General features: G+C 43.2%; 1 protein-coding gene across 5 annotated transcripts in view; it reads right to left on the bottom strand.

The window, feature by feature from the left end:
- Nucleotides 1-9,841: 9,841 nt before the first annotated feature.
- Nucleotides 9,842-27,412, bottom strand: part of LOC117733366 (MICOS complex subunit mic25a-like) — a 58,794-nt gene continuing 41,223 nt past the window's right edge. For 2 of the 5 annotated variants that reach the window (XR_004609727.1, XR_004609729.1), the window contains 3 exons: nucleotides 15,440-16,958; nucleotides 10,849-10,953; nucleotides 9,842-10,402 (listed from right to left, as the gene is read on the bottom strand). Coding sequence is in view for 2 of the 5 variants with exons in the window: in XM_034536961.1 (XP_034392852.1) it covers nucleotides 10,379-10,402 (24 nt within the window). In the remaining 3 variants the exon portion in view is untranslated. The remainder of the gene's footprint in view (nucleotides 10,403-10,848; nucleotides 10,954-15,439; nucleotides 16,959-27,412) is intronic. The other 3 variants (XM_034536961.1, XM_034536962.1, XR_004609728.1) reach the window with 2 other exon arrangements.

Raw genomic sequence — 27,412 nt, 5'->3', positions numbered from 1 at the left:
GGATAATAACTTCTGTTAATCAGCTTTTGGATGAATCCTCATTTCTTTCTTGAGATTAATCTATTTTAATTCATTTTCAAATATTCTCTTATCCCTCTTTGTCCAGGTTTCAACTGTTTATTTGGAAATGTTAAGCCTGAATGTTTAAGGTAAAAAAAATTAAAGAAGCATTCAGCTCAGTGAGCACTGTGCTGTAAGACGTGGTGTGTGTGTGTGTGTGTGTGTGTGTAAACTGAAGGCAAGGCTGCCATCTATCGTCCCCACACGATCTCACCATGCTCACAGCCCCTGTGGAGCCCCACTGGGTGCTCAGCTTCCCTTGAACACATCCGTCATCAGACTGCTGCACTCGGTGCAGTTAGCTGCTTCAATCAGAAATGCCTCGCCTGTGTGTTACATGTGTTCATTGAGGTTTGACAAGGGACGCCGGTGATGCCTAAAGTACCGCGGACACGGAATAGTCGCTCCCTTCCTCCATTAAAATCTCTTGTGGCTGCATTGCGTTCTGGTCGGTTGCTGCTGGTACTCGTACTCCCCTTAAAGGCCGCTGAATGAGAAATGAGAACGTGTTGTTCCTACAGCCTTTTACTCTTTGATTCTAGGAGATTGGCAATAAAGAAATGGACATATGCTGCGGTTTTAACGTTCTTCCAACATTTTCTACTGCTGGAAAATGTTCCTGGTGAAAGGCAAACCCATGTTTGTGACTTATATTTTTGTGCACTTTTCAAAGATGTTTGACTTCAGAGAGTGTACATTATAGCTAATACTTTAACATTGATCTACACCAATTTCTAGAATATACTAATCCCTCTCTAAACCGCCTTGTGACCTCCATGACCGCAGTGGACCTTGTGGCTGAAAGCAGTAATGATCAGATCTCGACAATGAAAGTTAAATTGTTCTACTGTCACTGCTCAGATTTCCTTAAAGCCGTGCAGTGGTTGTTGTTTGCCTAAAGATCTGTTACGTGAGGCAAGATCTAATCACAAAGTGCAATATGATGAAAGTCTGAGCCTCTTGAGTCAAAATCCAATACAATTCCCAAACATGTGTTGAAGCCAAAGAAATATCTGTATAGTTTTACTGGATTATGCGACGGGTTTAGTTGTGGGGAGTGAATGGCAGGCGGATGGAAGAGGTTTAAAATAAAAAAACGACCAGCATTTGCAGGCGCTCGTTCTGTAAACGCTGGTTTTGAGGTTCAAACAGGATGTCAAGGTGCACTTTCACAATAAAGGTACTTTTATACATGGTGCATCTTCGGGGGAAGACAGATACATACAAACGTGTTTGAAAGCATTGACATTTATCATACAGACCTTCATCTGTGTGGTTTTATATAATGTGTTGTTCACACAGACTCGGATGCTCATTAGCCGCTCTTGGAAGTCGGTCCGGTGTCTCCAGCTTCTAAGATATTTCCCTATTTCTCCGATTGTGTTGAAGACCTCTGTTACCGAGTAGCACGTTGCCATGGCAACCTCTAGTTAGGCTTGGAAAATACTACACGGTTTTGATAAGACTTAGCCCCAATTAGGCCAGCCCACACACATTTAGAAGGCCAGAGTGGAAATCGTGGAGCAATTCCTCCCAGAGGGCTTTTTATTCCAGAAATATAATTTTGCATATTCGCCTGAAATGGCACTTTAACAAAGTAAAGCCTTACATGATTAGCTGTTTGACTAGATCAAGGCAAAATATAAACCAATCATCAATGCCCAGAGCATTGTGTGTGTGTGTTATCTAAGCCATTCCTCAGTGGACCACCGACAATGAGACAGACCATATAAACCTTAAACACACACTCACACTCTCCCATCCACTCACATGCGATCACTTGTAAACCTGCCTCTCAATCACACCCACTAAGAAACATGGAGAGCATGTGTTTTTTTTTGTGGGGGGGGGGAGAAAACAACAACAACAACAACAACAACAACTGTGAATTGACTGAAAAAGATGTGTTTGTCCTCTTGGTGTTGTGTCAAGTGCTTGTCTGCCAATCAGATGACCATCGGGGAGGCAAACCAGACACACTGTCATACATCATTAAACAGGGCCTGGTTTCCAAAGCTGTGGATATAGCATTGTAAAAAAAAAAAAAAAATGCAGTCTCGTTATAATTGGGTAAATAATGACATGTCCAGGGGGAATTTTGAGGGGATCGTGAGGCCGGATGGTTCCAAATAAGTAGATGTTTTGGCTCCTGGTTCCTTAATAATAATGGATTTTAGAGGGTGCAGGTATAACCAGAGATTCTCTCGTTAAATTTGACCCAGCTGCTCAATTTCATCATATGTAAAAATAAGTGGGCGGTCGTTCTGACGATACAAATAATATATTTATTTATTTCCAAATGAATAAATTCATATAAATATTAATTGCAAGATTGCAACATTGGAACCCTTTGAGGAAGCAATATATATATATATATATATATTTATACTGTATATATATATATATATATATATAAATATACTGTATATATATATATACTGTGTATATATAAATAGAACATAGATAAGAGAAAAACGTCTTGTTGTCCTAGTCAACAAATTGTTTGTCTAACTCAGGTTTTACATTTTTGTTATGAGCAGCATAAAAAAAGGGGGCCGCACGCCTCTCATTTATGATGACGTGGGATTCGTCATTCAGCACACATTGGGACGGTGAAGAACATTTGGAGCATCCGGAGCCGATTTTGAGGAGAAATTTGAGAGAACGTTGCCGCCGATTGTGCGTTACTTGTTGCACGTGGGACAAATTGACTGGAACCACACACTTAATAAAATATATAAGCAACACTAATCAGTGACTTTCAAAAACAAATTCATATTAGTAGGTGGAATCAGCGTGTGAGAATTTGCCCCTGACCGCAACGTTCCCCTCAGCTCAAAGGAACGTTTTAGCATTTTTCATCTAATTGCTTTGGTTTTCCAGGCCGCACTTAATTGTGTTGGCTCCCTCTCACCCCGCTCAACGTCCCCCACCCCCCGCGCTCATCATCCCAGCCTTCTTCTGGCTTGAATTATACATTGTGTGTGTGTGTAACAACATATCACACCAAAGACATCTCTAAAGCAGTTGCTATGGGAGCAGCACCGAATATGAAAAAAAAATCTATGCGATGACATTTCAACGTATTTCATTCAAAGAATCGAGTGACGATGAAAAGAAAAACCTTGCGTGGATGAAATGTACTGCATGTCCGTCCCAGCTATCAAAACCTGTTCATCTCCTCCCACCTGCAGCGCCCCGGCATCACTATTTCAAAAATAATTCACGACTGGAGATGTCAAGGCTTCTGGTGGACACTTAATCTAGTACATCTGTGTGGTTGCTGTTAGCAACAGGTAAGACATCAGACGGCCTCGGCACCTTCTGCTGGATGAGAAACATCAGGAAATGTCTTCAACTAGTCCCTAATGGCTCCACACGTTAATAAGCAATGTGCTGCATTGACTCTGAGTTAGTTCTGGATTACATATAGGGGTCAAAGGTGTCATCATTAAAACTGTGACCATCAGACCGGGAATCCTGGGTTCATAATGAGACGTGCAGCTATCGGTATCTTTTCACTTCTTTCTGCAGCTCTAATGTAGTTATTTGCTAATAAACCCATACTAATCCTCAGTCTTTTCATGTTGCTCTTCACCTTCTGCTCTTCAGGTTACCGTTCTCGAGGGCCTTTTTTTTCCTTCTTCTTTTTCTTCTCGCCCAGAGAGATGTAGTGGTCATGGTCTTTCGCAGCGTTGTTCGGTTAAGAAGTGGCACCCCCCGAGAGCCGACAACGACATCTCGGAAGTCATCAATTTCTCCGCAAGTTTTCTTTTCTTTCCTGAAAGTCTTTCAGTTCGGTCGGTCCAAACAGCCCCAGCGGAACCATCCGACCATGTCGAGACATCTTTAGGAGAGTGCTCCTCACGGGGATAGAGTGCACACAGTCGTGATCAGCTGTCCCCGCTGGACTCGGGCTCACGGATCCACAGCAAGAGCCTCTCCGACAGAAACATTGCACAAGTCAAAGACTCGGCGGGGCGAGACGAACAATGATGACCATTCCAAAGGGTTTTTGACACCGAGCATTTGTTAGTCTCCATAATGGGGATCGGTCATATGGATTGTGTTGTCCACGCTGTCTTGAAAAATCTGGTATCTGCGGCAGGCGTCATAAAGCATCAAAACAAATAACAGGAATTCCTGAGGCATATCTGCAGGGCAGAAATACATCTGATAAAGCCTCTCTCAGGAGAGAGCAAGCGTTTTTATACCTTCATTTAAGTAGAGACGAGACTCGTCTTCTATTGATCCGCCAGCAATCCAAGTGTCAAGGTGCATGAGTAAAGGTGTGCTGAACCTTTCAATTATTACATCCGAGTCCACGTCCCTCTACGCCAGCCAAGCGTACAGCCTCTCCGCGGGGGCTCAGACGTATGCATTTGCAATTAGAAGGGTTTTAATAATTCATTTGTCTGCAAATTATTGATTTAATAATATAAATATTTACGGTATCAAACCAATAAAGGGGGGTTTATTATGTTTAAACACAGTCATGAAATGCAATGTATTGGTTTTGTGTACAGAGACACGAATTGTCCGTATTATTCGTGTCGCTCATAACAACTTTTTTAGGTTAGGGCAAAAAAAAACATTTTTGCTGGGCTTAAAATAACCATAAACAGTAAGGTCCAGGCAACAAAACCACGCAATTAAGTTTAGGAAAACTGTCACATCTAATCAGGCACAATAAAAAATGATACCTCATGAATCATAGAGTGGTAATTATCCTCTTTGAGTTTCCATACAATTGGAGGTGCAATGTTTGATTCGGACAACTTTAATTGGCCACAGGATTTCTGTGGCATCAGTGGCTCCCCCTGCGGCACTTCTTGTTCATGCCTATCAGAGAATATTCCTGAAGATAAGGTCGGAAAAGCCTTAAATCAGTCTGAATTTAAATAAGTGGAGATGGTACTCTAAATTAACCCCAAATTAGTTTCAGTCTTCAATTCCCAAATGGACCAACACTGATCATGTAGCAGTTTTTTTTTTTTTAAATGTCGCATTCTTCTTTCCTTTCTTTAGTAACGTGGTGTTAAATCCTTCTTCCATACAGATCACCCATATTATGGCATGATGCAACTCAAAGAGGTTGCTCTATAATTAGGGCTGTGTGGGTCATCACAGCAGACATGAACCCAGTTCGTTTCCCCTCAGTCATTATCACCTTTTCTCTCTGCTCTTCTGAGATGATCCCTCCGTGATCTGATCCTACCAGTGGCTGTAGAGGTGCAGGCACGTTCACATTTACACTCCCACGCACACTCGCACATCAAAGGACATCATGGTTTCAGAAAGACTTTCAGAAAAATCCTTTTTTGTGGAAGCTATATGATCAAGTCACACACACACACACTCACAATACACTACGATAATGTTGAATTCCTGGGGAACATGAATGTTTGCATCAAATGACATGCAAAGCCATCTAATACTTACTGAGACAGTTCATTCAAAACCACACATGTCAACCTCAGTGTGTTATTAGATCATCATCGGGGAAACATGGCTTCACGAAACGTTGTGCCCATCTGTCAGTGTTCTTCTGGATTAGAGTGAAACGTCATCAGTCTACAGGGTGTATCCTCCGGGGACCCTGCATGTCAAATGTTATGGCAATACAGCTCATAGTTGTCTAATATTTGACATAAATGGTTGACGCGACCGAACGGGCATTGCCAAAGAGCATTGTGGCCAAAGGGTCTTATCATTTTAAACTCTTTATGGCCAATGTTAAAACAATGATATAGGCAGAAAGACAATATACCATAAAGGTGGGGTTGCAGTTGATAAATCTCCTTGGATGTATACATGAGGTACCTTTTAATCCGCAGCAGATCGAGGAATACAATAAGTGCAACAACAGTTCCAAATTCCACCCGATACACATTTAGAAAAGAGGTTTAAAGAAGCTCTCAAAACCAATAATTGTAACGCAAACATGGAATCTACGGTGGGGTCTTTATTTGCCTCTGGTTTATTGTACTGCTTTGCTACAGGGTCAAAGCACAACATTCATTTTCTATTCATATATTCATCATTTTAATGTGAAAGTTGAAGCCTATTACAGAAGTTAAATCAGGATTTAGCCCGAAGCTGAGGAGCTGCTTGTCCGGTGTCTCCTTATAGTTCTCACACTGCAACGCTTTTCATTACCGCTAATGAGTAAATCAATTAATAGACTCCAAAATCTGAAACTGTATTTCAATATCTTACAGACAAAAAAATAAAGAATTCCATAACCAGTTCTAAAAACACCTCCACTTAAAACTAAAGTATTGACTGAAAAGCAGACCTTGTTAAAAGAAGAAGCAGTTATGTTGTGCTCCATGTGGCCCCAGAGGGAATCGTCCCATAACCCGGGAATCCTCAGCAGAGACAACTTGTCCAGTTATAACGAGGCCGGTGGACAGGACACATTTCAATTCCCCCTTTGCTTTCCCAAACCACGAATAAAAAGGAGGCAACAAATCAGAATTTGTTTTTGTTGGCCTAACAAGGTGGATGCCATTTAATGTGAGCCACCCGACAGCGGCTGTGAGAGCGAAACATTCTGACAGCAGGCGGATGGGAGTCGGTTTGTTCCCATTTGACAAGGACGGCGGGCTGAGGGTCGCTCTCCGTCCGTCACACACGTCATCTCACACGCGGCGGGTCACATTACGACCGCCCACGAGGGAACGGGGCGCGCCAACGCTATCATGGATTTTACAAAAAGTTGCACTGGCCAGAAAGTGAGCCCCCAATAAGGGGTCAAACCACACACACGCTATTTACCTGTTACATGTCACTCCTTTCTCTTCGCAATCTCATGCTTGTGTATCGACACGACGCTCCAATGGAAACCCAGTCGCGTCGCTACAACCAACTGAATTGACTGACTTTCACCCAGAAGACCTCCGTTCACGTCCCTCGTGAAACCAGGTCAACGGTGATTCGTTAAAGCCTAGATTTGTTGCATAACTTCCGTACTAAACTGACACGCTGCCTGATAAGTTGAACCAGGCGTGAGATTGGTGTGTATCTTCTTATCTCACTCTGGGAAAGAATGAGTAGGTTTCTTAAAATAATTTTAAAAAGTATGTCTTTGAAGTGGCAATTTGGGACTGTTTTCTTTAATATGGGTATTTCAACATCATTTTGGCACAAGTGCTTACTGCTCACGGACACTTATTTATTTAGACAGCACCATTTTAGCTCCACTACAGCAGCGCCTTTGTCCCTAAGAGAGAGTAATGACAATAGGCGGAAAAAGGGAAGTCACCACATTAAAGCGCATTAAGCCACTCAGTACCAGACGCATTACCGAGACAGAAAGGGGGAATGAAGAAAGGGATGAGAGGGGAGAGAAAAGAGCGAGGCGGTGATGAATCGCAGGACTAATCCGGGCTACTACAGAGGGATTAAATCGTTCTCCTGCCGCACGTTCGCCCGCTCCGTCAGACGGCGGAGGTTAAGCAGACCGTCACGTTGTTCTTCTTCTCCCCCCCACCCCCTCAACCTCGATCTGCTTTTTACTAACCCGTCTAATGGCATTAGAGAGGTGGAAGTCTTTAATCGGAAGAGCAGTGGAGTGAGGGAGGCCTCTGCAGAGCGCGCAGCACACACACACACACACACACACAGAGATGGAGTGTCGGAGTAATAGATGTGTTTCTGATAATCTGATGGAGGGATGAGATAACAGAAAGAGTCATTGATTTCCCTTGTGGCAGGTGTGTGTGTCTGTGTGTGCGTGCGTGTGCACGTGTACATCTTGTGTATTTGTGCGTCTCGTTTCAAATGGGCGGTGAGACAAATTGCTTTGAGGAAAAAAATAAGCAATTATTACAGAGTATCAAAATAAAAGAAACGTGTTTTTTCAAAATTCTTAAATGATTCCGTTTTACCATTTCATATTACAGCGCTTCAATTTTAGGTTTGTATACTTCATGTATTATGGTCTGTATGCGTGTGTATTTTCCCATTCCCAGGCTGTCAGATACCAAGTCGCCGTCACGTCCGTCCACCAACATATCCATCTGTTTTTAGGTGGAATTTCACAAGGAGAAAGATTTGTGAAGGGGGGAAAAAAAGCATTCATATTTCTACCGACACAACACAACAAATACACTTGTCCCAGCGTTGTAGAGTGCAGGGGCCGCGTGCGTGCGCAGCAGCAGCCGAGTCTCTCGGAGGTTGACACACACTGAAATGTTCACCTGGCTCGCGCATGCGTTCTCTTGACGCTGCAGATGAGAGGTTTTCAACCTTCCCTCGTGCGTTGGACGCGTGATGACAGGCGGGGGGTGTTTACCTCGGCACGAAAGGTTCCAGCAGACACCGGAATGCTCCTCTCTTCCTCTCTGTATTCTGGGTACTAACCCGCTCCCCTCCTTTCGGTGGTAATTGGGTATGACACTGGATCAACAGAGAGAGGGAGGGGGAGGGAGGAGGAGGGAGGGGACGTGCGTCGTCTTCTTCGCTTCTCTCGTTTTTCGTACCGTTACCGTAGCAACATCTGCGCGACCCCCCCGCCCCCCTCGTGTCATTTATTTTTTATAAAGATTAGCCGCTAATGCCCAGACCGTGTGTGTGTGTGCGCACGCACGCGCGCAACAGCTCGACGGCGAGTCGCGTGGCAGCGCAGCGTTCGAGGCCAATTACCGCCGCCTCGCCTCCAGACGTGAAACGCTGCAACTCGAGGAAGACTAAGCCCGAGCGGAGAGCCACGTGAGCCACGAGAGCCACGTGAGCCACACGAGCCACACGTGTTACATGAAGTCAATCAGGTACATTACTGCACACCTGGGTGGACGTCAGTGCTGCTCAGGGGGGAGGGAGGGGTATCGCTGCTGGAGGAGTCAGGCAGTCGACATGAAGAAGTCCATACAGCTTTTTGAAAACAACAGGTGATTTAGAATATGTTCCAAAAAGGCGTTTTGTGTTTTAAAACTAACATTATTTGCTTCTCACTGAGCTCCAGGTCAGAGGGCAGCGGCCTTCTTCTCCTGCCTCCTTATTGCAGCGCCGCCCGGCTGCAAGACCGTTTCACTGTTTCTAAGAATCTTTAATTGAAATGGATGTCAATTACAAATACACTACTTTTTTTTGAAAAAAAGGTCTCTGGTTCAAAGTTCATCGCCGAGCATCTGTTGCATCGCCCTGTGCTGCCCAACACTAAAACATACCATTTCTTCACGTTTTTTATTTTTTTATTCTCTGATTTGATGTTTTTATAGGATGGGGACATACGACACAAGTAAAAGCTGCTGATATGAATATACTGCACATTTGTTTTTCATATTCATAGAAGTGATTCCTCCAACGGGGCCTGCTTGAACCCATTAGGTGATGATAGATTTCCTCTCAACGCCACAGTACGTGCATCCCGTCCTGCACGGAGGCAGCCAAACAAACTCGAGCCGTTTAAAAAGAGCAGTCGATAATAACGGAGTTGGTAACCCGGCTCCGTTTGTAGACGAGCTTCTTCAGCGCCATCGTTTGTTTTGAAATGTTTCTCCAACCTCCCTTCTTCGTATCCGTGCAGGAACCTCGTTGAGCGCGTTGTCCCACGCGGAACCGTCCACATTACGGAGAACAAGCCCGAGTGAACCCCCGTCTGCCATTTCTCAGTGCGGCCTCCATCAGTGAGAAAGAAATAACGCGTTTCTCTTGAAGGATCACAATTAATCCCTTTGAAAAATGTAAAGCTTTAACATTAAAATAAATATATAATAAAATACACATAAGCTGGTTTAGTAGTCCGGAAGAAAAAATGACGACACAAACAAGATTCTCACAGGATATGAAGCGTTTAATAAATTCATACACTACAGGTCTGATGGATTTAGGACATGGCCTAAATCCAGCGTGAGCTTTTACTCCTGTGTTGTTTAAAGAAAAAATATGAAGCTCAAAAACAAGAAAACTAATTACTTCTGTTTTTTTCAGTCACCAAAACCAGGACAGTCCTGATTTCCTTGTTTCATCCCAACAAAGGAAGCAGAGGACATTGACTGAATTTCAGAAAATGGAGGACTGACCCTGAATGGATCTTTACAGTCTTAGAAACCCTGAACATGTGAATGACGGGAATTGAAAGCACACTCATTTCTCTTTCAAAAGCTTCCTAGTAAAATGTAGCAGTGCAAAAATAAACAGAGCACTCTGTACTGGATGACACTGCAGATAAATACCATTATGAGAATGTTTTTAAAACAAAGCATGCGAACAGAAAAGCCACTCTCTCATAATTTTAAAACGGGAACACGGCGAGTGCCGCTCTTAGTGCCAAAGTAAAAGCCGACGTCGGATGACCTTTTCCTCCCTCTCATCATCCGTGGTTGACCAGCAGGTTCTAAGAGAAGAGAAAAATAAAAAAAAGAATTGCTAATTAGTCCATCTGCACTCTTGCCACACCCTCCGACCTTTGAAATGCTCTTAGGAGCAAGCGCCGCCATGCCTTGTGCATGCTTTCCCCAGCTGCACCTGGACACAACTGAAAGGTCAGAGCCGCTGATAGTAGGGATTATCTCTAATGGAGAGGGGAGAACCGGTCGACTGTCCACGTCGCTTCTTCAGAGGCCTTTTCATGCTGCAACAACAGGAAGTAGACAAGATGAGAACTTTTCTCAACTTGAAAACTCATTTGTTGATGCAGTCTGTGTTTGGTATTTGTTGTTGCAATTTTTATAAGACTTGTTCCCCTTGACATACTAAATGATTTGAAGGATTTTAATTTGTTTTACCAATGCACTAGAAGTTGGGGAATGGACTTTCAAATTGTTATTACTAATAACTTACAGAAATGTGTTGCGTTAAGTCCATCTTCCTCTCTTCCCGTCTCTGTCACGCTCTCTACGCACCCGGCGCTCGGTCCTCCTTTCTGTGATTGTCTCGGTTAAAAGTCTAAATGTGTTGAAAGAAAGATGGAGCCATGTTTGTTGCTGTTTAGGCCTTTGAAAAATAACACTTTCACTGCGTTTTTTTTTTTTTGCTTTCAAAAGAAAAAGCTAAATGAAAATCGATAATTTGAGCGCCATTTCATGTTGTATAGATTCTTATCCCAAAGTAATCACGCAAAGCAGATATTCCCAGCAAAAGTGTCCCTCACTATGGAGAACGGCGATACATATTTAAGACATTTGTAATGAAATTAATCGGCCATTATGAAAGGCAAACTTCCGAGCTCACGCAGGCAGTGTGGCCCGGCCGTTATTATGCATGAGATCTATCCGAAACCCATTTCAAATAAATTCAGGTACATTCTCATTCATGCTCTCTGAACACCCCCACAGTCAGTTCATGTGCGGGAGATGCAAAGACCTCCAAGAGCGCTATAGCCTACTAACTTGAAAACAGCTCTATGCAATTGATCTAAGCAGTGCAACCTCACATCTCCCAACCGAAGATCAATGAGGTCCTTGAAATCCCAGCACTTCATCACCCTGAGAGAACCCAACAGGTCTGACACCGTGTTCCAAGCTTCAGTGTAGGACCTCATATTAAATACTGTGAGGGGCCTTCACCCATGAACTGGCTGTGATCAATTAACACCACGAAACCCTGGCAAGATGTTTCTGAGAGAGAGAGAGAGACGACATATCTAACCAGCCAACTAGCGGAGCGCTTGTGGCAGCATGTAGACCTATTTCGATAACCTTGGAGTCATAAAGATTAATAAAAGCTAGGTGATATACCTTGTTAGCGGTCCCAACAGAAACTATCGAGTTATAGATTAAGAAGTGGACGCTCATGGATGTTCAAAAGTAAGGGATTGGCCTTCAATGAGAAGGGCAATGCATTCTTTGAAGCCTTATTAGTTATTACTTACTTGTGTTTCAAGAAAGCCAATATCGAAAATGGCTCGTAGCTGTGATTATATAAGCCGATTACCAAGGAAAGGCTCAACCCTGACTACGTGGTCGGTTTTTTGTCAGATGCAGATGTGATGCATTCAGCTCCCAACATTCAGCCTCTCTCACATATTCCTTTCAGGGAGGATCCTGCAAATGATTTGTGGAAACATGTCAACAGAGTGCGATTATAATTCCACTGGATTTACTGAGGTCGAGCAAATTGTGGCGATGGAGTTTGTGAAGAAAACGGACGGGACCAGCTACAGGAAGGGTTGTGCCAGAGAGGGATTCATATTTAGTCTGCTGAAACCAAAATAACATCAGTCACAGAGTGAGCACACCACAAATCTATCGAGAGATATCTATTGTTCAAGTCAACCGCGAGGGGTCGTGGAAGGAAAAGTGTGGGGATCACAACAGTCATGAGGATACATTGTCTTATAGCCAGGAACCTTTGTGGAATGTTGAGGGCCAAGTTGATCGTGAACACTTTGACTTGCTGGTGGCACGACATGACATCCATCACTAATAATGTAGTTATGAAGATTTGTCCCCTGGGCATCGAGCATCTCTGTGGCCATCCATCCGACAGTCAAGACATTTCACCAAGAAGCAAATACTCCAACCTCATGTTGGGGATCACCAACTGCTCCTCCTTGTCATGGCAATCCATCCAACAGTTGAGATGTTTACATGTCATTTAGCGACTTACAACCATGTTACATTCATACACTGTAGAACAGCTACAGGGAACAATTCAGGGTTAAGTGTCTTGCTCAAGGACACATCGACTAGGGCGGGGATTAAACTGCCAACCACTGACCCACACAAAGTCGTTAAAATATTGTCTGATCCATAACTAGAGACAGATTCTCAGAAAGAGCAACAATAATGATCATGATGATGTCTGATTGTGTTGTATAAAAAACAAAACAAATGGGGGGAATCTTGTGGTTTATAAACTGGAATTTGAACTCGACGTTCAACAGACTGTGAAGTCGCTGCAACGACACTCTTGATCAACGTTTACCATTCCAATCGCTTTCTCTTCACAAGTTGGGGTGGCTCGGTATATTCTATTTGCCGTTTGTGTGTCCTGATGTGTCATCGTTTGTTTGACCCCTATTGTATAAGACTGTAATGTCGTCATTAATCAGTAATAGTCTTTATCAAATGGAGCAGAAGTGTCGCTGTATCAAGATCACTGTTCTTTTCTGAGCTGTGGCGTCAGACACGTCCCACTACTGTTGCTAATGCCAAGGGTACCGATGTCAGGTGGTCCAACACTTTGAGATGGACTGGAATATCTCTACAAATATTGGATGAATTGCCGCCAAGGTTTGCACGGACATTAATGGTCCCCGGATGACAAATTGTCATGACTTTGATGATCCCTTGACTTTTCCTCTAGCGCCATTATGAGTTTGACATTTTCCGTTTTGAATTAATTGTCTCAACAACTCTATTGCAAGGTTGGCCATGACATTTGGTGGAGATTCATGTCCCCCCCAGAACAGAAAGTTGCAATAACTTTGGTGATTCTACGGCTTTTTATCTGGCACCATCATCAGGTCACATCTTTTACGTTGTCCATTACTTTAAATACTGTTTAAATACCTGATAAACTAATGACCTTCCCGTCAGCTTCAGTTGTACTTTTTGCTCCCTGCTAATTTGCAAATGTTAGCATGCAACTCAGATGGTGAAGAGGGCAACCAGCAGCATGTCAGCATGTTGTGATTAAGCACATGTTAGCATGCCGACATTAGAATTGAAGTGAAAGCACCACTGGGCCTCAGCACAGTCCCAAAGAGCCCTGAGCATGGGTACACCATGTACTGGGAGTGCTAGATGTCCCCAAACCTTCTTCAGGCTATATGAAAACAAATCTGAAACAACTCTCTTTGGTCCCCCGCCCCAAAAAAACCTGATGTCGATGAATGTTAAAAACCTGCAGCGAGAAACCCGAGTGTTATATTTGACAGTGACCTTTCGTTTGAAAAGCAGGTTGCACTGGATCGTTCAATCATGTTTCATCAGCTGAGGGGCATCCAAAGAATCTGGTCTTTTCTCAGTCAACCTGATCTCAGGAAGCTCACTCGTGCTTTTATGTCATCTCAGTTAGATACTTCTTTGAATGCAGGGTTAATCCCAAAACAACTAAACAGCTCAGCTTTGAACAAATACCAGAAGGTAAGATCATGTCAGCCCTGTTTTAGCCTCCCATCACCGAGTTTCTACTGATTACTTTTAAAATACTTCATGGTTCAAAGCCATTAGCGGCAGATTAATGTTAATGCTGAATTGCCACTTCCCTTGTAAATCACTTCTCAAAATATATATTTAAAATAATTGTTTGAATTAAACGGTGCAATGTGTAAGATCTGGCCATAATTTTTCTTTAAAACATTTTTGTAAATGAACCAACATTCTCAACAGAATGTGACGATGGTACAGTGTTGTGTCAATGACGTCAGTGTATTCTTTTAGATATCCACTGAAGTGTGCACGCTGACCAGCTGGGCCCAGTCCGCCGATGACCACTTGTTCCTGGAGAGTCCCCGTAGTGTCCGCTCAGTCCAGCATGAGGACTCGTCAATAACACATCCATCGTCCGTTTGCCTTTTTCATTTTGTTTGTTTGTTGGATTAAATCCAAAGAGGCAGAAACGAGAAAGAACAAAACACCCGGCACACTTGACCCGACCTCCCCGTTGCCAGGACGCCTATTTACATTTACTGATGACTATACATTTATATTGTATGGCAACACTAATGGAGGTGAAATGCTGCCCCCTATATCACTGGAGCATGTGGCTAGGTATTACACATTGCACCATCATTTTCTTTTCAACATGTCTTTGCTTTTATTCTTATCGTCTTCTATTTTTTTTAAATATTACTTTTGGTAAATTTCCTCAGATTTAATTTCAAAGCTTTTTTTTGACTATGTAAAGCACTTGTAACCATTTGATCTACTGCGTTGGGAAAACTGAGGATGAGGCTTCCAGAAAAAGCGAGTATTTTGGTTTTGCACATTTTTAGATTTATAACGGTGAAAATGTGTAACGCACGCCTGTAACACCGACAGACATGTTCATGGTTTCTTTGATTAAGAAAAATAACAACAAAAAAATGTCAGTCAATATGCTAACTAGGAGTTACATCTATTATTAATCCATGGTTTGTTACGGTACCACAAAGCCAACACTAAAATCTCTTTGTGTGCCAGTCACAAATCGATCGGGCTCGGCCCTGCTTGGCTTTAGAGGCTGGACAGCAGCAGGCAGGAGGGCTGATTCAGAACGACTACCGGCCCCACTGAAGCCCGTTACTGACCCGTGTGGAACCGTGCACTGAGCTAAATGAGGGCTCAAGGCTCGAGGTGCATTGACCAGAATCCAGCCAGCAGGTGGGCAGACTGCATTTATGTACTGTATGTGAGTGTGTGTGTAGAGGGCACGGTATCTGTTCTAAGCACCGCAGAGTTCCCTCCAGCTGTGAAATTCAAACCATTAAAACCACAGAGAGACTCACAGAGCAGGGTGATCAATACGGCCCGCCTCTTCCGTCCTCTCATCTCATCCCTCTGATTTCCTCTCCTCACCTTCCCTTCTCTTCCCATTCTTTTGCCCCGACATATCACCTGTTCTCCTCTCATCCACTCTTTACTGGGGACAAGAAGGAGGTGTTTATGGATGAAAGAATGACAAACGCAAATACTTTTCTCCTTGAAAAAAATATTCATTAAAATTTGATGAGATTAACCTCACTAAATGCTCTAGTACCGGAGGTAGTTGACACTTGAGAATCGCAATCTGTGTATTAAAAATAATGTCGCTGGAGAGGGTTGTTAGCAGGGTGGTTAGAGACCAAAGAAATGCCTTAAAAAACAACAAAACAATATGGCTGATCTGTAGATGCGGCCCTCCATGTGTCAGTGAGTCCCTTGCGTCTTGCACTGTGGCTGTAACGTTCAAGATTTAAATAAAGTACATAAATATCTCCTTTTAAATAAACCTCCACAAATATGTAGATGTACAATTCAAAAAAAAAAAGGAAATAAAACCTCCTTTGCTTTCTAGAATAAGAAAATGATAGTGCTTTGAAGATGGTTCAAAACCTAAACTGAGAGAGTATTTATGAATACACATCTCTGAACACAGATCTGTTCTCCGTAAAAATGGCCTTTGAGATCATATGTCATTTCCAAGGCTGACAAGGCCATTTTCTACAATTCTCCATGACAACTGGGCAAACTTTACCTACTTATACAAATATAGGGATATGTTTGAAGCTTCAGGGGTCTCAATTATAAAAACACTAAATGTTTGCGTACGTTGAAAGGAGAAAATGCACGGAAGCCCAAAGAAAATTCTGATTCATAAAACCTTGCAATACGCCTGCAATATCCTTGTGTAAATCCCCAAACAGCTAAAGTGTAAATGTGTGCGTCTGGTTCCGCCACTCATCCCGCCCTCTACAAACCCTCATTCAACCATAACTGGTCAATGCGAAGCACCATATGAATGTTGATGCATCAAAATGAGCTCGCTGATCAGTGGTTCTCTGCAGCGAATAAACTACCGAGAGGAAGAAAGAGAAAAATAATTGCTTTGACACAGAAATCAAAGTGCTGGTGGAGGAAGGGATCCCCGGACACTCGTTACCTCCTAATTCTTCCTTTTATGAGTGTTTACAGCAATCACACAGATTGCTTTCAAAATGATTGCGACAATCAGCGTCCCCACAACCCTGGATAGCATTTTTTTTTTTTTTTAAAAAAGGAAGTTTGATAAGTGAATACAATATATTTATTTATTTACTCATCTTATGTCATTATGATTAGGAGCGACGACGAGGGACCGGTGGGACTGAGCGAGCGCTGTCAGCGGCTCTATTTCCAGACGTCGTTCCTTTCTGTTCAGGTGATGGAGATGACGGCTGATGTGACTGCAGAAGGCAGAGTGCGTGACAGCCACCGCGGTTCCTCCAGCGAGCTCTGATACTCGCATCAGATATCTCTTTTAGTTTGTCTGCGTGCTGCACGCTGCATCTGTCTCGATGGAATAAACCACACATGAAAGAATAAAGTCAGCGATGCAGCGATTTTACTCACAAAAACTTTACGAAAACTCAAATTATACTTGGTGATGTATGCACAGTATTAGAAGACGATTGAAAAACTATGACGCTCGGTTCTGCAGTTCTTTCACACTCTTTGATGTTATCGTACAGGTGATGATAATGCGCACATTCTTCCGACAAGTTTGTTTTTATAGATCACAACTTTTGCGTGGGAGCGTATGCCTCTTTCAGGCCCGATTTTGTTCATACGCAGTATATATACACAGTTATGAATGAGACCCCAGAACAACAAGAGAATGGACCTTTCATTACCTTTGCTTACCTCTGTGAGTCCCTCAAAAGACCTTCTCCATTTGGTATCGCTGCCCTCACACTGATTAATGGATTGGCTTTAGATATGACTAATATATATATATATATATATATATATATATATATATATATATATATATATATATATATTCGCTGAAGAAATATAGAAAAATGTCCATGCTGAAGCAATTCAATAGCAGTGGAAAATAATGGAGGGGATTGCGTCCTATCAGAAATACAGGAACGAGAAGAGCAACTAATAATAACGATTTTCATTATCAAGTAATCAGCAATCATTCTTTCAATTAATCAATTTGTCCAAAACCCAAAGATATTACATTTACGAATATATAACACGTAGCAAAGGGGAGCAAATCCTCACATTTGAGCAGCCGGTTTGGAATTGTTGCCCGATTAATTAACTTAACGATGAATCTATTAGAGTATAAAGTGTTGCATAACCTAGTGGGGATACTCATGAATGAGAAGGCAACTTGGTCTGTTCAAGTAAAAGCAAATAGTACTGCGAGCGGTTCTGAAATGATCTGTGCACTTTTACTGTATAAAAAAGAAAAGAAACTGGTTAAAAACTCACAACTCAGCCCACTAACAAACTAATGGATTTCCCACCTGCTGCTCTAATTGAAGATCCATCCTGGGTTCAAGCAGTCATGCACTAAGAAGTCCTTCTAGGGCTAACACCACGCTGCCTCCTAGATAACGCCTTGGCTATGTGGGCTTTTACAACGAGCCTATTTCCATTTAACGTGGACCCGGCCAGCAGATCAGACCGAGTGAGGGGAGCGGGGGAGAGAAGACGAGGGACAGGGCCTGAACACAGTAGGAGATAGAAAGAATAAGAAGGGAAAAAAACAACTAACAACAAACAAAGTCAGGAGAGGTAGACGAGCAGCAGAAGTCTGCCCGCTCTCCATTCTGCCTGACCCGGCCTCGGAGCCTTGACTCAATTGGAAATCCATTTTATCTGATGACTGGCAGGCAATTGGGGCTCCCAGGTGATGGGCTGAGGCTCTGCGGTTGATAGGCCTGACCACTCCACTGCTGAGGGATGGAGGCATGGAGGTGGAGGGGGAATGCGGAGGAGAACATGTACTGCGGAGATTGTCTCCACTAACAAAGTTCATTTCAGGCTACCTAGATACTCAGCCTCAGCCTCCACAACTACTGCAGAACTTCATTATCAATTGATACGTTCATTATTTTTTCATAAAATAAAAATCAATAAATCCAAAACCCAAAGCTATTCAATTAAAAATGATAGAAAACACAAGAAAAATCATCAAATCCGTATGCAGACAAGTAGGAATGGGGAGAAGGGTGGTGGTATTGGATAAAAAACAACAAAAAAGGAGCAATTTCAAAGTTTCTCATGACAGTGAACCTGTCAACACAGATCTGGGGGGGGGAAAAAACAATGACACAATGGCATTTATTTATTTATTTACAAAAAGTCCAGAGAAAAGAAAGAAAAAAAACAAAAACAAAAAATCAATCTCTTCGGGAGTACATGGTGTGAATTGGAAAGCAATCACAAAGCAGAGGCAGGCCTCGACTCATAAAGGAAAAGGAGGTGGGGTAGACGGACAACGGGACACAAAAGAGAGCTTGTATAAAGTGGACTGTTCCGATAATGTTGCGGCCTGCTTTGAGGCAGTGAACAAAATAAGAAAAAAAGCCAGTGAGAAAGCCACCTCAAAGCCCTGCTGCTGTCCTCTCTTATCTCAGCTGGTGGTCCCAGTTCAACAAAACCTCTTGCTAAGCGCACCACAGAGGGGGCGATGAAATGCTTACCAGAATATTGGTGTGAAATGCGCCTGGGAAAAAAACAAAAAACAACCGAGTGTGCCAATTGCTGATGCAGCCGTGCTGTCTTTCAACAGAACACAATACAGGGCTGTGGGGAATTATTATCGGACCCCCCCCCCCCCCCCCCCCAGAACGCGAGAAGAGGGAGCAGGGGGTCTTGTGGCGCGAGCCGGCGGTCGCGGTGGTGCTCAGAAAGGTCAGCGAGTTGTACAAAAGCTGGTGAAAATGCCTCCCTCAGGAGGACAATTGCAAGTACCCTCGCTCTACCCCTTCTTCCCCCCCCCCCCCGACTCGCACCTCGCTTGAAAGCTTTGAGGCTTCTGAGGGCCACGAAGCAGATAAAAGACGAAGCAGAGGCTCTAGATTTGGCCTGATGTGCCGTTCGATCGAACACTGCAACGCAACAAAAGACAGGGAGGGTACTAAATGGGGGGAGCGAGAGAAAAGGAAGGAAGGAAGGAAGCATGGGGACGTGAAAGGAAAAGTAAGGGAAAGTTCCACAACAGGCTGGAGTGGACAGAGTGGTGGGGGTGCAGTCACTGTCAGAGACGGTAAAAAGAAGAGTGAGGTTGTGATCGTTTCTTGTGAAAGGTGTGTGACGCACTTTTCTTTTAAACCCCTCAGCTTTCCATCTGACTTTGACCATTTCTTTCTCCAGAAAACTTAAAGAGAGAGAGAGAGAGAGAAAAAAAGAGAAAGAAAAAACAAAATTCACTACCTAAATACTTCAATGTACCGGGTTGATATTTCACCGGAGCGCTGAATGGCTAGATTACAAAATATAACCCACAGAGCAAACAATACGAGACAGACGAGCAACAAAAGAAGAAGACAAGAGAAAGAGCGAGAGCAGATAATGACGCTCGCCGGTGATTGGTTGTGATCGCCTGTACGATGATCAATGCGGCCGTGAACGGAGGCAACGCTGATGGTTGATGACAGCGGGAACAACTGCCAACAGTATGAAAATGAAATCAATAAGTCAACTGCAGAGCAGGAGGAGACAGTGAGAGGTGGGGGGGAGAGGGAGAGAGAGGGAGAGAGAGAGAGAGAGAGAGAGAGAGAGAGGGGGAAAAGATAGGAGAAGACAAGAGAGACAAACGAGACGAGAGTAGACAAATAGGAAAGAGGGAAAAAAAGAGCCGCAGAAAGAGCGAGATGAAAGGTGTTGGTTTAAAAGAAGCAGAGGCAAAAAAAAAAAATTGACAGATGAAGGAAGATTCATTAAAGATAGATACCAATTTAAAAAAAGAGACAGAGACTACAGCAAAAACAAACCGACGAAGATAAACCAACTGACGAAAACTTTTTTCTACAAGTCTGGAGTGTCTTAAAACATGCATTCTCTCTACTGGCCAGCAGGGGAAGATTCCTCCGGTTGCAAAAAGAAGTCTGGTTGTATAGAAGTCTATGAGGAAATGACTCTACTTCTCTCTTGATTTATTCCCTCAGTAAACATTGTGAACATGAGTTTATGGTCTCAATCTCTAGTTTCAAGTCTTCTTCAATACAGCGTGATGTTCATTTAGTAAATTATGCTCCATTTAAAGACCATAAAGCAGAGTATGCTTTTGGGCGGGGCTACTGTGATTGACAGGTCGCTACCAGAGTATACGGCATCTCTACGTCACTCCTCCGCCTTCCAAATATGGTAACCTCCGTTCACTGGTTGCAAAAAAAAAAACATCTTCATGTTTGAAAACTGGGCTCGACAGGTTCATGTGAGTTCTTGCGGTCTGCTGCCATCTTGGACTCTATCCCTTTACACACACACACACACACACACACACACACACACACACACACACACACACACACACACACACACACACACACACACAATGCACTGCCTGTGGCACAAACATAATGCAGAGTTCAAGCACGGGTATATTTATATACATTATATATTACTGGCAGCTGAAGTCATTAAGGACACGTACAGCTACAAAGACCGGACACTGCATTGCAGATTGTGTCGTCGGTGGGATCCATTGGGTAGAACACAAGCCATGAACAATAAAATAAAACACCCACAATACTGTAACAAACCCAATTAAATACAGAGTACTTTCCACTTTGTGTTTTCTTTGTTCTGCTTTCTCCTGCATTAAACGCTCTCCGTATAGCGCAGTGGTTCTCAAACTATGGGGTGCATGGGGAAATACATAAAAATACCTTTATTGAGAACTTTATATATTACAAAAGTACACAGTCATAAAACTAAGTAATTAATAAATATATGGTGAAATGCCTGTACCTTCGTGTAAATGTTTACGTTACGCCGTAACAGGTTACTTGCGCATGCGCGAAGGCCAAGATTATTGGCGACTCGCCACATCCTAAAAAAAAAAGACTAACGTTAAAAAAACGGCTGTTAAACTATGAATGCATCAAGGTCGCAAGAGCGCGAGTACACAGCAAAGTTGTGAACGCGGACACGTCGGCCTGATGCCGGTTTCTAGACCCATTTAGCGACTTTTTCAAGACACGTTCAAAATTCGCCCCGAGGGGTTACTTACTGACGTATTTCATATTACGGAAAAAAAACCACGTTCAAATCTCTCAAGCGTTAGAACGATAAAACCGGAAGTGCAACAATGCAAACTCACTTTCCAGGTTTTAGGACTCCTGCAGCATAATCCATTGCAGCTTTGCATCTTGTTGACAAACAGAAGCAAAAGGAAGGATGAACACCGTCATTGGTACTATTCCACTTTCAAGCATCCAAATGGGATGGGGAATAAAACCTTTGGTCAACAGACCTCCGTCACTACACAGCATTTGTGATCTGGCAAGCCTCGAGTCAACTTTTGCTCAACACTGCGAGCTTGGCTGGAAAAAAAAATAAAAATAAAAGATTATTCCTTCATGCTTTTTCTTTTCCTTGTCTGAAGGCAGTCACAGCTAATGAGGCACAAACAGACCTTCAGCGGAGAGCAGAAGAGAATGAATAAGGGAACCTCTTTTGAATCCATTCAACGCCTTCGCAAAAAATGGGGAAAAACGACGACTGAACAATTAGCTAAGATTCAAAATGTATTTATTTATCTTTTAGAGTTTCCCTCATGTTTTCTCCGCTGGGTTAAAAAGCACAGACACAAATAGAATGTCAAAGCAGGAGAGAAAAGTGCTATCTGCTCCGCGGTACATCAACTTTGTAGAAAAGTTCTGCACTTTGAAGGAAGATACAAAAACGCTGCAAGACTTTAGCCCCAATTAAAGCAACCTAGTCTAATTTAGACGCCTGGTGTGAAACCCCCACGCATGAGTGTTTAATCTGAGACGGGTTCTCTCTCCGAACAAATATAAGGAATTGGGAGAAACTATTCCCTTAATTAGGCTTAGTTTAAAGCAAGCTACTCGACATTTTGTAATATTTATTCATTTGAATGCTTCTGCGCTTCATACAATTTTTGTCAAAAGATCGAGGAGTACGTCAGTGAAAGTGTGTGTGAAACTCTCTCTCTGTGTGTGTGTGTGTGTGTGTGGGGGGGGGGGGGGGGGGGGGGGGGGGGGGGTCAGTAGCAGGTCCAGCAAGCAGCTGAAACCGCTCATTCTTCTTCATTAGTGTTGACTGCTGAGGGGCCCACCATCTATTCCTCCCTCGGCATCCTTTCATCCTCCGTCCATCTCCAACCCTTTCCCCCATAACCACTTACCATCTCTTCACGGCATTCACCCGCCTTCCCTTTTTTTTTTCACCTCCAATACTCCCCCTTTTCTTCCACCATCCTCTCCTCCTGTGACAGGAGCCCCGTGGCCCCCCCTCCACCCTTCCCTCTTTTTCTCTCTCTCACTCCCACCCCATCTCCCATCATCCCTTGTCTGTCTCAACCCCTGTTCTTCAACTGTCCACTTCCTCCTCTTCATCACCCCCCCCTCGCTTCTCCAATTGCTGTTTTTCAAAGCCCAACTGCTTTCTCTTCCCCTCATATTTTCCTTCTATATTCCCCCCCCCTCTCCATTCCTCTGGTTTATTTGCTTGCAATGTCCTTTCAGCGTTGCCCCATCAGTGCTCATCTCTCCATTTTCCTTAACTCATTTATTCTCTCTTACATTCGGCCTGTAGTGGGAAGTCCGCTCCATTATTTGTTTCCCATAAACTGGTGGACATTTAATCTCAGCCTTCACTTCGGACCTCATCGTTTCTCCTCTCGCTGTGCTCTCTTGTCATGCTTTAGTACTCCCTTCCTCGGCTTCCTATCTGTGTCCAGTGTTTCTTAAGGCCTTTCCGTTCATGTCTCATCGGCCTTTCATATCTACCACCTCTATCTACAGTTCCCAGCTCTCTGGTTATCTACAGCGTGTGCTTTTTTAGTTCTTCAAAGCCTTCCCTTTGAACTTTTTCATTCGGTATGTTTGTCTACGTTTTCATCTGCCGGCAGAGAAGCTGAGCTGCTGTGATCTTTGTACCGGCATCACTCTTGTTCAATCAACAATACAACTGAAGGTAAAAAAAAGAGAAAGAAATCAATAGTGGGTTTTATACCGTTGTGATTCACTGGCTATGTGAGAGTCAGTTTGCATACAGATGGGCCACAGATACAGATTTATTATCAGTATCGTCAATAGGGTTTCCCCCTGAGAGTGGGCTTATCAAAACTTGATGAAACTATTTTCTCTCTTCCCTTATCTTCTGGTGTGACGTCCGCCGGGAATCAAACTTGCGCACTAAGCATGCCTCGGTAACAGCACGCGGGCTCCTGGACATCAGGCCGGCCGTTTCAAATCACATTCCGAACCATCCCTCTGAGGGTCCCAAGAAAGCTCCCATGCATTAATTACGAAACCTGCTCAAATGCACGGCCACCGCCCGCCTCATTTACATAAAGGAGCGGGACAGAATATTGTGAACACTTCTCAGCACATAATTGCAAAGCGGTACATCCGCCGATACCCCCGACATCAGAGATGTGTCAAAGATAATCAATTAGCGCTACTTTTACCATCATTTCCTTCCAACACACAGCACCTCAAAGGTTTTACATTCAGGTTCACGAAACACAATGGAAACCCATTTAAAACCTAGGACCTTCACAAAAGATTCACTGCAAGGCTGTCAGATTGTATTTGTGTTCTTTTAATACAGGTGGTGTTTCATAACATGGAACTCAGTTTTTTTTAATATAAGTTTTAGCTGGATTTGAAATGTGATTACCACTCTTGAGTAAAGTGTTAAGTGGCCTCTGATGGACAGCAGACATGACACGTCATCAGTCAGACCACCTCCGCTATCCATAAGAGTCCCGGATGGCAATGACTGTCAACGGCCTCACAGTCCAACAAGTTAAATCATTAGCTCAGCAGAAGAAAGGGGAATTAAAAGGTGAACATTAATGCCTCTCACGCGGGAGAGGGACACTCAATCTTAATGCACTGGGTAATGTCAGCTATCAGTGTGACATCTCATCTGCAAGGCCTCTCACTCCCTATTGTATCTCTGCTGTGGGACCCGGGGAGTTCAGCGGCTTGGACAGTTTACGGGGAAACGCATCGTAGAGGCTACAAAACCCAGGTGGAAATTTGTAACAAATCCATAAAAAAAACAGATAACACGTTGTCGGCATGTGCACGGACGGAGAAAGACAATATTCAGCCTCATTTTCACTTGACATTCATTGTTTCTGCGTCTGCTTAAAAAGGGATAGTTAAAAAAATTGCCTTTACCTGTAGTGCTACTTATTGATCTAGATTGTCTAATCTGATCTAATCCAACCAGAAAAATGCAGGGACTTCAAAATGAAGTCAACGTTTTCCCTGATAACATTCGTGAACAACTAATCTGCGTTGACTTTGGTAAGAGCTAGCAAGAGCTAGTAAACATAAGCGGGTCCTAATGTCGCCATTGAAGCGATCCACTGACAGAAGGGAAGGGACTAGAGCCGTAAACAGCAGATTTTAGAGAATCGCTCATGAATTAAAAAATATATCCGGCCTCTGGTGGTGCTACGTTCTTATGTGATTAATACATGGCCATGTTGAATTGTCGACTATTCAGGCTGACTCTTATCAAATACAGATATTTTCAAATCTCATTTTCCATCAACCTTCTTTTCAGTCACACTGCCGCTACCCGGCACTTTTCTCACTTTTCTCTCGGTTTGCTTTCAGTTTTCTCTGCGTCCCTCGTCTGACAGGCAGCTTTTAACTTCAGGAGTCACTCTCTTGGTATTAGACACCAAAGCCTGGCATGGCTGTACTCCACAGCAGGGCATCGGATATATATATATACATGCATCAGAGTGTGTGTGTGTGTCTCAGTAGTTGGCCATGCTGAAGGGGAAAATAACAGCGTTTAAAGTTCCTGAGGTCTCAACTTTACAGCTGGCCAGATCCCGACTTCGCTGTGGCTCCACATACAGTATACGTCTGTGTTTCGGAGATTCCGCTGTCACACTCATCTGTTTCCCTAAATCTTTCGTGACGTTTTTACTCCCTGTATATCCTTCGCCTGCTCTGTCTGCTTCAGGTGTTTTCTCCATCGTTTCCCAAATCTCTCTTTATACCCCGCTGTCACTGTTTCTCTCTCTTCTTCCCTCAGATGAGCATCAGAGCCAGGCTTTTCTCTGAGGTTGGCGCTAAATGACTGCAGAATCCTACCGGGCATATAGACAGTGCTTGCTTGTAGGAGCGTACGTGTGTGTGTGTGTGTGCGTGCGCGCGTGCGTGTGTGCCGTGTGCACGCTCACATCTAAGAGTGCAGACAAATGACCGGAGAATCCCACCGAGCGTCTGGACGGTGTGTGTGCGTTACATCCAGCGTTGACCACGTCCGGCCCTGCCTCCCAGAGGATAATGACTAGCAGTCGTCTGCTCAGCCTCTGCGGGCTCAGTGGGATCCTCCCCTCATTTGCCATCGGACATACACGCATGTACACAAGCGTGTATAAAGACGGCAGCGTAACCCAGCAGGAGGACGTCTGCGATATGCAGGCTTGTCCGCTGACCCGCTGTGACACTGATCAAAACACATCACAGTCGCTTCTGTCGAGTCTGGGAACACAAAACAATAATACAAAACAATACGAATAAAACCGGACCACATGTAGTGCCAATAAAGTCATCTCTCACTCATTTTAAAAAGCTCAGGAATAAAAATAGATAATTTGTTTGCTTTCTCCCATCAGAAGCTTTTCCATGTCATTCTAAATTTTGATTAATAAGCGGTAGGACAGTTTTTTTGAAGCGGTAAACACTTAAATTGATAATACAGAAAACATCTTATGAATAAGATGAAAAGAGAAATGACATTTTTTTTTTTTCCTTGGCTCAAAGTGCACTGACTGTCTTTATGATGCAGTCATTTAATATGCATTATGAAGAAGTACAAAATATTACTCAAACATGTATTTTAAATTATCCAAATTTAATTTTTAAAAAGTGCAGCATTTCTCTGTCATACAACACGGAAATAAAAAGTAAAAGGTAGGATGCTCTAAAAGTCATAAACTGGATTCAAACTTAAGCACACGATAAGCTATTAAGCTCACTGAACAACCTAATAAAAATGACTACTCAATTACTTATTCATTAATAATTAGTAATTCATTCTAATCTTTTAAAAAGTATTCAACCAAAACACCAACTCTTTTTTACCAATGAAAGTAGCTAGCAGCACTAGCTCCAAACGGCGCTAGATCTAGTGAGAGAGGCGGCCAAAGAGTGCAGGCAGGAAGCAGACAAGCAGGCCGATTTAATTGATTGGACGGGCAAATTACAGGCCTGCGACAGCCATAATGACAGACTTTTTTGTTTTTTTCCAGACCATATGACACAATTCCAACAAATATAGACACTAGTCTCTAAAATACATTACCCAACTAGGCTTTAACATAAAAAGACATGACAGGCCAAAATGAAACCCACATTTTTACAGTTTAGGCTGGTATTGTTAAACTTGCTCTGCTAGTTATCTCCAGTCAAAGGCTGCTTGTTCGAGCTAGCTAGCAGACAAAGCAGGCACAAAATATTCCAATTGAATCTTTAGCTTAGCATGTCCCATCACATGTTCGCCATCTAAATAGCTAATTATTACGACCTCTTCACAGCCAGGGCTTCGTGTCGTGTGAGTCTGTAACATTAGCCGTCACATATCTTCAGCATAGAAACAGGGTGCCATACTGGCAACGTCTAACCGAAGGGAAAGCAATTGGCTACACAATATGCAACCAAGAACAAAATGTCCGTAGCTAGCTAAAAACATCAGCATGTCAAAGGACTATTTTAGCCCCCACTGTCTACCATGTGCAGCTGGTAGCAACAATTATGATGAAAAGGGAAAAG

This window comes from Cyclopterus lumpus, chromosome 7 (genome assembly GCF_009769545.1).
Source record: "Cyclopterus lumpus isolate fCycLum1 chromosome 7, fCycLum1.pri, whole genome shotgun sequence".
Classification (NCBI taxonomy): Eukaryota; Metazoa; Chordata; class Actinopteri; order Perciformes; family Cyclopteridae; genus Cyclopterus; species Cyclopterus lumpus.
The sequence above is the reverse complement of the archived record's forward strand: the minus strand, read 5'-3'. Positions and strand labels throughout refer to the sequence as shown.